The sequence below is a fragment of the Periophthalmus magnuspinnatus genome, chromosome 16, assembly GCF_009829125.3.
Source record: "Periophthalmus magnuspinnatus isolate fPerMag1 chromosome 16, fPerMag1.2.pri, whole genome shotgun sequence".
NCBI classification, from domain to species: domain Eukaryota; kingdom Metazoa; phylum Chordata; class Actinopteri; order Gobiiformes; family Gobiidae; genus Periophthalmus; species Periophthalmus magnuspinnatus.
The window spans coordinates 2,293,433-2,306,104 of record NC_047141.1 but is presented as its reverse complement, the minus strand read 5'-3'; the positions used below and the strand labels follow the sequence as shown (position 1 = coordinate 2,306,104).

The 12,672-nt window shown below is 40.9% G+C and overlaps 1 protein-coding gene across 1 annotated transcript; it reads left to right on the top strand.

Annotated features, from left to right (window-relative positions):
• The first annotated feature begins 538 nt into the window (after positions 1–538).
• LOC129456912 (gastrula zinc finger protein XlCGF26.1-like) lies at positions 539–11,401 on the top strand. Its single transcript, XM_055227948.1, has 3 exons — positions 539–840; positions 1,629–1,913; positions 9,480–11,401. The coding sequence occupies exons 1-3, from the start codon at positions 616–618 to the stop codon at positions 10,878–10,880; spliced, it is 1,911 nt and encodes a 636-aa protein (XP_055083923.1). The 5' UTR covers positions 539–615; the 3' UTR covers positions 10,881–11,401.
• Positions 11,402–12,672: the final 1,271 nt, after the last annotated feature.

Below are 12,672 nucleotides of genomic sequence, written 5' to 3'. Positions count from 1 at the left end.
AGTGTCTCCAGGAACATTTGGGTTTCATTGTCAATCTGCTCAACAGAGTGAACTTTCTTTCCGTATTGTTTGCGCTGGTCCTGCGCTCTACACATCTTGGTGAAATGATTTTTTTGTGGCATACATTGTGTGTCTGACCATACACAGGGCAGTATTTTCCATGTTCATATCTGCATCTGTTACATTATGCCACATACTATTCTGTCACACACCAGTGAATCATGTAGGGCTCCAAATTCAGTCTTAAGCTTCATTCTTCAAATCAGTGTATGCAGAAAACAAAACCAAAAGCGTCCACTAGAGGGCAGTAATCAACTTTAACATAAACAAAGATTTTCAGAGTGAACATTAAATGTGTTACAGTAAAATCATGTTAAAACGAGATACTAAGGATTTTATTTTAGTACAGATCTGACAGTTCTACACCGCCGTACGTAACGAATACACCTAGTCACGTGTGTGCACGAGCTCAGTGAGTATTTTAAGAGTGTAACAGCCTGACCAGTGGGGGCAGCAGTGCACTAACCGTGTCTACTCTGCTGCACGAAAAGCAGGAAGCAGACAGAGCCCCGTGTGCGGTTAGCTCGGAGCTAACGCTAAAAACACTTTGTTAAAATGTCCAAAGGCCAAACGCTGAGAGCTTTGGTGAATGAGCGGCTGACTGCGGCTGCTGAAGAGATCTTTGCGCTGTTTGAAAGAACGATAGCGGAGTATGAGGAGGAACTGTGTCGCTCCAAAGAGGAGAACCAGAGGAACCAGGACACTCCACAGACTCCACGGATTAAAGAGGAGCCAGAGGAGCAGAGCGTCAAACAGGAGGAAGACACGCTCCCAGCACAGGTGAGCTTTATCCACAGTGTTGGAAGTCACTAAATACACGGACTGAAAATACGTAGGTCTTTTCAGAATACTCATTTTGAGTAACTGTCCGGGAGGGGGGTAGGGGCCACGGCTCGTCACACTTTGGGAACGACTGGTGTCCATTTATTTTCTGTCTATAATTTGAATAACAAAGAGAGCCCATGGAACATAAAGGAAACTTGTGTTTGAGGGTTTTAAGGTCACAAATATCCACAAGTATCATAGCAACCAAAAAGCCAATGGAGAGCGAGGTTGGTGAAGGCACTCGGCCCTTCACACCCGCACCGTTGGTTTGGCAGAGGGCGAGCTGTAGCAACGAGGCTGTTTAAAGATGTTCATTTGTGGTGTAAGCGTCAAAGAGCAACATGAATCTGAAATGGAAAGTCTCAAGGCTTTATTTCATGGATCTAGCTTTCACAAGCGTCCAATTTGACCTATTTTCAGATCATGAGGTGTGTGTTTACAGTGTTTATAGTGTGTGTTTCTGTTACTGTTATTCATTAACATTAATGTCATTAACTTTAGCATTAGTACATTGAAATACAGGTTTAATAGTAAACCGCATTGCTGAACTTTTGCTTCCGGTCGCATGGAGTAAGCAGCGCCCAGAGCGAGCTCCTAACCCAAATCATTAATATTTCATTTCCCAAGCACTATTTGAAAATGAAACATTTTGCACATTTCTGATTAAAATCAAGAAATATTCTGATTACTTTTTTCAATCAAAATATGAATATTAATATTTGTGTGTTTGTTCCCCACCCCAGCTCCCAGTGGGTGTCCTAGAGTCCAGTGCTGTCTGTGTGAAGACAGAAGAGTCCTCACTGCTTCAACATAGACAAACTGAGCACAGAGAGGAAACACAGGGAGAGGACATCAGCACAGAGCCACATTTACACTCAGAGACTGAGGGACACATGGAGCACTCCTCTGACACTGACAATGATGACGACTGGAGAGCTCCATTCAGCTTTTCAGCTGCACAGATGGAGACAGAGGCTGATGGAGACAACTGCAACCAAGTCCAGAAAGGCCAAACGCTGAGAGCTTTGGTGAATGAGCGGCCATTAGTTGCCATTAGTTTGCCATTAGTTTGTAGTTGATATCTTTCTCCTTCAGAATAATGACGTTACTACATCACTGGAGTGTAGTCTTTGATGGGTTGATGCAGTGCGTCAATCGACAAAAGTTCAGCTTATTCAGCTCTGGTGTCTTGACACTGGAAATGCGCTGCACTGACACTTGAAAAGAGGAGAACCTCAAGAAAAAAAAAAAAAAAGTGAACCGCGATATAACAAGGAAACACTGTACTGGACTTTGTTGTTGACTAAATAGATGTTCTAAACTAATCCAACTATGGCCTAAAATTCAAATATCCCAAAAGACAGATAAATGTAACAGTACAATTGAAAATTAAGGAAAATGTCTCTGTGGCACCCACTTAAAAAGTCAAAATACATTACGCCAATAGAAGAGTCCAAATCTTTTTAAACATAGAAAGATGAAACTTAACATGAAAATACTCCATGACAAGTAAAAAAAAACATATTTGCAACAGCTAAATGCCAATCACCTAATTACTCCACATCTATATTTTATGAGCCTTTTTTACTCAGAAGTGCCACTGCAGGACTGAGTTGTGCATTAGCAACAGTTTCCCAATTGCTCACCAGATGTCAGCGCTGTCTCTCTTCCAACATGTCTGCCTCCCTGGTTTCACTGAAACTGATTTTCTAGGCATCAATTTCATGTAAGTATCACTCCCAACCTCCATTAATTTGAAACCACAACTGCATAAGATAAATCATGAATATATACAGATACAGTACATGCCAATTAGTAGATTTTATCTCTTCCAGGTTTTTTTCCCAGGGGCAGCTCTATTTCAGTGTTGCAGATTTGCAATGTGTCCCCGGACAGGTACCATTGCCCATATTTTGAGCAACAGTTTATACTAGGGTTATTTTCCTATCACTATTGTTTACTTATTACTTTGAGGTGCCACTGAGGGTACATCCTGTGGAAAATGAAATCATTTGGAGTGAAGTTACAAACTATCAGAAGCAGATTTAATCATTTGACTGTGCAGTGAGGGAAACTGATGTAGCCTAAATTCCGTGGCACATATAATAATATAGATCTTTGTTTGACTGAGCTTTTTTGGCAAACTATTCTTACAGAATACTCTCTTTGCAGGATTTGCAGTGCGTTATGGCAGGCCGATGAAGATTTTCAGTCAGGGAAGACACTGAGATGGTTTGCCTTCCACATGGGGCTTTATCTGACACAGAATCCATTTCAGATGATGAAATTGGCAATACAGATTTTGCTCCTGAATTATATGAGTCTGACCTTGATTATGATGAGCCACTGGCAGCAATATCAAGAGATAATCCTAACCACCTTGATGTTGAAATTCATAACGTACATGCAGACAATGACACTGAGGTCCCAGATGACGATGAACCTCAGCCAGACCCAGCTCCAGTAAACAAAGAGTTTTCTTGGAGGCAGAGGAAACCCCCAGCAGCTGACATAGACTCTTCATTCCAAGGACCTGCATTCTCACCTCCACCAGAAGAAATACCAAGTCCAAAGTGGTATTTTGATCAGTTCATGGACAAATCCGTGTTTGAACATATTTCTCACCAATCTAACCTGTATGCAGTTATGAAGAATGGGCCAGAACTGAAAACAACCCCATCTGAAATGGAGCAATTCATTGGTTTACACATCTTGATGACCGTAGTACGTATGCCATCGTACCGCCTGTACTGGCAGACGGCAACACGCTACGACCCAGTTGCAACAGTCATGGGACGTAAGCGATTTGATCATCTGCGAACATACATCCACATGAACGACAATACCAATGTGAAGCAAAAGGGTGAGCCTGGATACGATCCATTGTTCAAGGTGCGACCAGTACTTGAGAAAGTCCGTGCCAACTGTTTGAAAGTTGAACCGGAAGAAAACCACTCCATTGATGAGCAGATGATCCCCTTCAAAGGAAAGACTGGAATTAAACAGTATATCAAGAACAAGCCAAAAAAATGGGGTCTCAAGGTCTTTACTCGTGCAGGTGTCACTGGACTAGTCTATGACTTTGAAATATACACTGGAAAAGGGACTGTGACCAATGAGTGTGGACTTGGTGTTGCCGGTGAAGTTGTGCTTCGTCTCGTATCAGAAGTTCCAAAAGGACTAAACTACAAGTGCTACTTTGACGACTGGTTTACTTCCCCTGAACTCATTGTGGAACTGAAGAAAATGGGAATTCTAACAGTTGCTATTATCAATCGTAACCATCTCCGTGGATGTACCCTAAAAAGTGACAAGGAACTGTCAAAGGCTGGATGTGGTGCGTATGAAGTGAAATACGAAATGACAAGTGGGATGGCCATCGTGAAGTGGTATGATAACAAGGCAGTGTTACTAGTGTCATCCTTCATTGGCCCTGATCCTGTTGATAGATGCAGAAGGTGGTCGAAAGAGAAGAAGGAATATGTGGAAGTGGACAGACCACACATTGTTAAGGTGTACAACAACAACATGGGAGGGGTAGACTTGGCGGACATGTTTGCAGCTCTCTATCGCATTGACATCCGCCCACGTCGTTGGTATCTGCGCATCTTGTTCTACTTGATTGACCTATCACTGGTCAATGGCTGGCTCCTCTACCGCCGTCATCTCACCCAGAAGCAGGAGAAGAAGTATATGCCGCTTCTTGCCTTCCGTGCTCAAGTTGCAGATGCCCTCATCAAGGTTGGAAAACAGGTTGACTTGAACAGCAGGAAAAGAGGACGACCATCATTGGAAGATGCTCCAGAACCCCATCAAGCTGCTCCACCTCCACCTCCACTTCAGAGGATCACTGCACCATGGGATGTCATCAGACTAGACAGATTCGATCATTTTCCCATCCATGCTGATAAACGTGGACGATGCAGACTGTGCAAGAATGGCTACACACAAACGGCCTGCCTGAAGTGCAAAGTACTTTTGTGCTTTACAAAGGAAAAAAATTGTTTCTTGGAGTACCACACGAAAAAGTGATCTAAGTTGTTTTTATTGTTCTGACACTGTAAAGCACTTTGAAACATTGTTTTGACAAATGGCATACAAATAAAGTTAGCGTTCATATCATATTCAGTTTTCAGTGTTAATTTACCACACCAGGCCAATGTTGCAAATCTACAACATCCCAGAATGCATTACGTGTGAAGATCTCTCTCAAAAAAAAGTCAGGATTGTATATTACTACTCCAGTATGATAATTTTCCTCAAATATCAGATTTTTCCTGTTACTAAAACTTAATTTGAGCCTGAGAGGGTTATGACCCCATCCTAAACCCAACAGGAAGTCAGCCATATTGGGCGGAACCCCATTTTTGCAAAATTGTGCTTACTTGTCTTACTTTTAATATCTCCACCTTGGAATTTCTTTCAAAATGCTTAAGAATTTGTCCAAATAATTTAGACCCATGTGCAATGAAATATCATTGTTTCAAGTTTTGATGAATTCTAAAATGTGGGTGTGGCTAATTTGCAAATCAGTGGGAATTTTAAAAAGTATAAAAACATGCATATTTCTCACAGGTGATGTTGAATTGAGTCGGACACAGTAAAACATTTGACCGCGTTGATGACCTGAATGCAACAATCTACAAGATGTAAAAGTATTGTATTAAAACTGCTCTACAGCGCCACCTTGAAAATTTGAATGGGTCCACAAATTTTTGTTTGTCAAAGACCAATGAAATTTGGCATGGCTCTTTGTCGTCTTACTGAACAAAAAAGCCAATCAGGACATTACCAACATTACTAATTGAAATACATGGGTTTTGGGTTTGGGATGAAAAATGTGTTTGCCATAAAACATTGAAATTTGGTTCATACTCCACACATCATGCTAAACAAAAAAGCCAATGAAGACATGCCTTTATTTCCAATCCTGCAGGCGTGACAATGTCAGATATAATCTCATTGGAATGAATGGAGTAGTATTAGATAGATGCTGATTTTGGGGGGAGGGGCACATACTTCACGGTGGCATGTACTCAGTCATGTACACAGTCACAAAGGGTGGCGAGGGCCTTTATTGCCATGTGTGGCTTTAATTAGGCCCGAGCCTGGGACTCCGTCCCGGCGAGGGACTCATTAAAACCGCGTCCGGAGCATGGAAAATGGCAAAAATCAAGTAGTAAACACGCCCCGACATGGCAGTGAGTGGTGTCAATAATTAGAACTCGACGAGCTCTAATTGTCACGAAAGACCCCAAGAAAAAATAACGAAAGACGACTCAGTAGCGCCACCTCAAACTTTGATTTTCATGGGGCCAATGGGAGCCCGACTCGGAAAAAAGTCAACGTAAAAATCCGAACCTCACATCAAAAAATAGAACATGTCAGGACATGACAAAAATGATATAATGGCCCTAAAATGTACAGGAAGTCGGCCATATTGGATCAAACTCTGGAATGACAAAAGTGCACACCCTCGCATTCAGGACATTTTCTCGCACATTTTTCATCACAAACACTTGAAATTTGGCCAAATCCCACTAAACCCATGTGTGATTAAAGATTATCAATTACATTTTGATTATGACTTTGGGTGTGGTCAGGGTGAATTTTCAACAAAATCGCAATTTTTGGAAAATTTCAATAAAATATTTCTCTTTCACACATTTTTTGTTGGGAAAACGCTAATACAGCGTTTATGCACATTTGTGAGCTGAACGCAATGGTATGCAAATCAAGGCACCAAATGGCTCTCTAGCGCCCTCTTCAAATTTCATATTCAAAAATTCAATCGCTTTGTTGTGGACTTGTGGAAAAATTCACAGGGGCCTTATTTGTGATGGGGCATAATATGAGAAAGTCATATGACTGTAGCTGTTATGGTTTAGGAGAAAAATAATTCTTCTTCTTCATATTATTATTATTATTCTTTATTATTTCGGTGGCCGGATTGAAGTCACTTTTGACCCCCTGAACGTTAACGAAAAGTCAATTTTATCAATAGTGCCACCTCAAAATTTGAAATACATTGCGGCAATGAGAGACCTTTTTCATCGTAGACAAATGAAATTTGGTACAAACATAGAACATGTCAAGACAAGTAAAAAATTATATTATGACCCCACCCTAAACCCTACAGGAAGTTGGACATTGTGGGTGGAACCCCATTTTTTTCAAAATTTTACCTCTCACATTTGGATTTTTTGCGCCTCAGATTTTCATTCAAAAACTTTGCAAATTGGTCAAAATGAACTAGACCCATGTGGGATTATAAGCAACTCTTTTGGAATTTTCTAAGTAATAAAATGTGGGTGTGGCCAGCCTGCAAAGATAAAAGCCATTTTTTTAAGTTTTTAATTGCATGTAACTCACACAGTTAGTGTCCTACGTCCCGGCATGAATATACTGTTTTATTCAAAATGTTGATCTGAACGCATAGATATACAATTTACACAGGTCAGACTTTATATTGCTCCACAGCGCCCCCTCAAACTTTGATTTTCATTTGGCCAATGGGAGCCCGACTTGGAAAAAAGTCGACGTAAAAATCTGAAACTCACATAAAAAAATAGTACATGTCGGAACATGACAAAAATGATATTATGGCCCTGCCCTAAAATGTACAGGAAGTCGGCCATTTTGGATCAAACCCAGGAACGACAAAAGTGCGCACTCTCACATTCAGGACATTTTCTCGCACAGTTTTCATCACAAACACTTGAAATTTGGCCAAATCCCACTAAACCCATGTGTGATTAAAGATTATCAATTTTACTTTGATTATGACTTTGGGTGTGGTCAGGGTGAATTTTCAACAAAATCGCAATTTTTGGAAAATTTCAATAAAATATTTCTCTTTCACACATTTTTTGTTGGGAAAACGCTAATACAGCGTTTATGCACATTTGTGAGCTGAACGCAATGATATGCAAATGATGGCGCTCTCTCACAAAATGGCTCTCTAGCGCCCTCTTCAAATTTCATTTTCATAAATTCATAGAAGACAATCGATTTGTCGTGGACGTGTGAAAAAATTCACAGGGGCCTTATTTGTGATGGGGCACAATGTGAGAAAGTCACAAGACTGTAGCTGTTATGGTTTAGGAGAAACATTTTCTCACACAGTTTTAATCACAAACACTTGAAATTTGGCCAAATCCCACTAAACCCATGTGTGATTAAAGATTATCAATTACATTTTGATTATGACTTTGGGTGTGGTCAGGGTGAATTTTCAACAAAATCGCAAATTTATGAATGTTTCAAAAAAATATTTCTCTTTCACACATTTTTTGTTGGGAAAACGCTAATACAGTGTTTATGCACATTTGTGAGCTGAACGCAATGGTATGCAAATCAAGGCACCAAATGGCTCTCTAGCGCCCTCTTCAAATTTCATATTCAAAAATTTGTCAAAGACAATCGCTTTGTTGTGGACTTGTGGAAAAATTCACAGGGGCCTTATTTGTGATGGGGCACAATATGAAAAAGTCATATGACTGTAGCTGTTATGGTTTAGGAGAAAAATAATGGGTGGAAAATGCGTTTCCATTCTTCTTCTTCATATTATTATTATTATTATTATTATTCTTTATTATTTCGGTGGCCGGATTGAAGTCACTTTTGACCCCCTGAACGTTAATGAAAAGTCAATTTTATCAATAGTGCCACCTCAAAATTTGAAATACATTACAAACATAGAACATGTCAAGACAAGTAAAAAATTATATTATGACCCCACCCTAAACCCTACAGGAAGTCGGCCATTGTGGGCGGAATTGTTTTGCGCCTCGGATTTTCATTCAAGAAACATGCAAATTGGTCAAAATGAACTAGACCCATGTGGGATTATAGGGAATTGTCTTGGATTTTTCTACATCATAACATGTGGGTGTGGTCAGCCTGCAAAAAAAAAAAGCAATATTTTGAAGTGTTAAAGTGTGCATAACTCACACATGCAGTGTCCTATTTCCCAGCATTAATATACGTTTTGTTTAAAATGTTGAACTGCACGAAATGATATACAATTTACATGTGTCAGAATTTTTTTTGCTCCACAGCGCCCCCTTGAACTTTTGAATTGAACCAAAAAAATTACTTTGACATAAACTTTTGAAATTTGGCATGGGCATCCCTATTCCAATACTGAACAAAAAAGTCAATGACACCATACCTCTATTTTGAAAGGTGTTGCCATGGCAACGTCTGACATTTCTCATAGAAATACATGGGTTTTGGATAACAAAGATGAAAAATAATTACTGTGTCATAGACCATTGAAATTTGGTACACATATTCCTCTCATCATACTGAACAAAAAAGCCAAAGAAGACATACTTCTATTTCCAACCGTTCAGGCGTGACAATGTGATAAATCGTCTAATTGGAATGAATGGAGTAGTATTACTCAGTCGCTGATTTTGGGGGCAGGGTCGATGTAAGCGGGAACGAAAGGCAATATCTCTGCGGTGGCGTGTACCCCGCGGTCGCAAGGGGTGGCGAAGGCCTTTATCACTGCTTGCAGTTTTAATTATTTTTGTTCTCAGGAGATTAAAAATATTACTATTAATTTCTGTATTTGTTCCCCACCCCAGCTCCCAGTGGGCGTCCCAGAGTCCAGTGTTGTCTGTGTGAAGACAGAAGAGTCCTCACTGCTTCAACATAGACAAACTGAGCACAGAGAGGAAACACAGGGAGAGGACATCAGCACAGAGCCACATTTACACTCAGAGACTGAGGAACACATGGAGCACTCCTCTGACACTGACAATGATGAAGACTGGAGAGCTCCAATCAACTGTTCACCTGCACAGATGGAGACAGAGGTTGATGGAGACCACTGCACCCAAGTCCAGATCAGAGCCAGAAGCATCGCTGCACCAAACTCAGGTCTATCCCCCAAATACAAGTCTGCACCAGAGACCAGTCCCATTGTGAACTATGGAGACATGTCAGGAACAGCCCAAGGAGCTGACAAGAAGGAACATCAGTGCTCTGTGAGTATGAAGAGGTTTGGGTTTAAGCAGACTTTACAAAAACACATTAGAGTTCATACAGAAGAGAAACCATTTAGCTGTTTAATTTGTAAGAAAACATTTACTGCAAAGACCAGTCTAAATAACCATATAAAAATACACACTGGTGAACGACTTTACAGCTGTTCAACATGTGAGAAAACATTTACCATGAAGAGTTATCTTAATACACATATAAAAATACACACTGGAGAGAAACCTTACAGCTGTTCAACATGTGAGAAAACATTTACCCAAAAAGCTAATCTAGATTCCCATGTGAAGATTCACACAGGAGAGAAACCATTCAGCTGTTCAACATGTGAAAAAACATTTGCCAAAAGGTGCAATCTAGTTGCACATATGAGAATACACACAGGCGAGAGACCATTCAGTTGTTCAATATGTGAGAAGGCATTTTCTGATAAGCATACTCTTGTTCGACATCTGAGAACACACACAGGAGAGAAACCTTACAGCTGTTCAACATGTCAGAAAACATTTACCTTAAAGGGTAATCTAGATAAACATGAAAAAGTACACACAGGAGAGAAACCTTACAGCTGTTTAACATGTGGTAAAACATTTAGCCAAAAAGCCAATCTATATTCCCATGTGAAGCTACACACAGGAGAGAAACCATTCAGCTGCTCAACATGTGAGAAAACATTTACTCAAAAAGTCAATCTAGATTCCCATGTGAAGATTCACACAGGAGAGAAACCATTCAGCTGTTCAACATGTGGGAAAACATTTACTCAAATAGCCAATCTTGATTCCCATGTGAAGATGCACACAAGAGAGAAACCTTACAGCTGTTCAACCTGTGGGAGGACTTTTGCCACAAAGGCTACACTAAGGCAACATGAGAAAACACACACTGGTGAGAGCCCTTACAGTTGTTCTATTTGTAAGAAAGGGTTTAAACTTAGACAGTATTTGAAGAAACACATGAAAATTCACAGAACAGAAAGTGACTGAAGACTTATTGGTTGTGTTCATGACGTCTTTGTAATTCTTCAGTTGTCCAGATCTGATCCATAGCAGAAGATGAAGTTTAAATCTGTCAAATGGACAAATTGTTGTTTCCTCAGAAAGACAATCCTTAAACAGGAATGGGGGCTTTAGACATCATCTATCCCCCCATCTATTACTCCATCCTCAGACCCAAGCAGAGAAGAATAGCAGGGTTGAATAGAGAGTTTCAGCTGAAACTGGAGACAATAGCTGTTTACAGTGTCAGTGTAGTTAGCCCCTCCCTTCAGACAGACTTAAGGCAATGTCCACCAGCAATCTGAACAGAACTGAAGAATAGGCTTGGATGAGCAGCCAAACATCTTCACTCCAACAACAATTTGTTCAGTTGACAGATTTAATTTTGTGTTTTGCTTGTGTTCATGAGATAACAAGAACTTTGTGTTGGAGTCTGATACTTCATTTTGAATGAAAATCTTGTCACAATAAAAATAGCCTTGTTTTTATTAAAGTCTAATTTGAGCACCAACGATGATCTAATGAGTTTATTTATTTAATAATGGAAGGAGCACAGAGACACATGTGATAAAATCCTGTCTGCATTACTCTGTGTCCAGCCCCAAAACTCAGATTTGTCTGTTCCACCTTGTGATGTCATTTAAGGTCGGTCAACAGCTATTTTAGCCTCATTTGAACTGCTTTTCTATCAGTGACTCCCTAGAAAAAAACATAAATTGTCAATTTCCTAAAAATATTTTTGTTTGCCCTTTTATTCAGTTGAGATTGCCACAGAAAGTCTACCATTTCTCCTGGTGCACAGAGAAATGATGTTTAAACAAGGCTAAAACAATAGCTGTATAACTCCTAAATTTGGTAAATCAGTGGAGCACTTCCTGTATTACCACTAAGTGACATCACAAGGTGGAGTGTTTTCTGTTTGAGAGAAGAACTCCACCTAAGCCTGCAGAGTTTGTGTGTTAAATATGTGTGAATGAAACAAAAACAACTTCATGTCTGTTTGTGATGAGGAAACTGCATTAGAACAGATCAGAAAATAGCCTAATATGAGCCCTTTAAAATAACTGTGATTTCAATAAAGGCCTAAAAAGCAGTAGCCTGCAGCCGTCGTCACAGCCACGCACTTTATCACAAATGGATTTCTACAATGGAACAGAAAGGACTATTGGCTAATCAAGCCTTACATTCAGAGGCATTCATGATGAGCAAAGATCAAGGCTAGATACATCGCCCAGACTGGCGTTACGGGGGCACCATCCTGAAGCCAGGCCTGGAGTGGGTGCTCGCCAATGAGTGCCTGGTGCCTTTCTCCACGGGGCACAGTCGGGCTCAGCCCAAAGGAGCGGTGTGGGGTCGTCCTCTGTGGACCCACCGCTTGTGAGAGGATCCATGAAAGGCTGGTGCATGGAGATCTGGGCAGCGGTCGAACGCGGGGACGTCAACAACTGGATCTCCGGGCATGGAGACTATCTCTGGGAACATGGAATGTCACCTCACTGGGGGGGAGGAGCCTGAGCTTGTGTGGGAGGTTGAGCGTTACAACATTACCGGCTAAATATAGTGTGCCTCACCTCCACACACAGCTTGGTCTCTGGAGCCCAACTCCTCCAGAGGGGCTGGACTCTGCATTGTGTTGGAGGTCACAGGTCTCTCACTGTTTGTCGGCCTACGGGCCGAACAGCAGTGCAGAGTACCCGGCCTTCTTGGAGTCCCTGGGAGGGGTACTAGACAGTACACTGACTAGTGACTCTGTTGTCTGCTGGAGGACTTCAATGCCTAC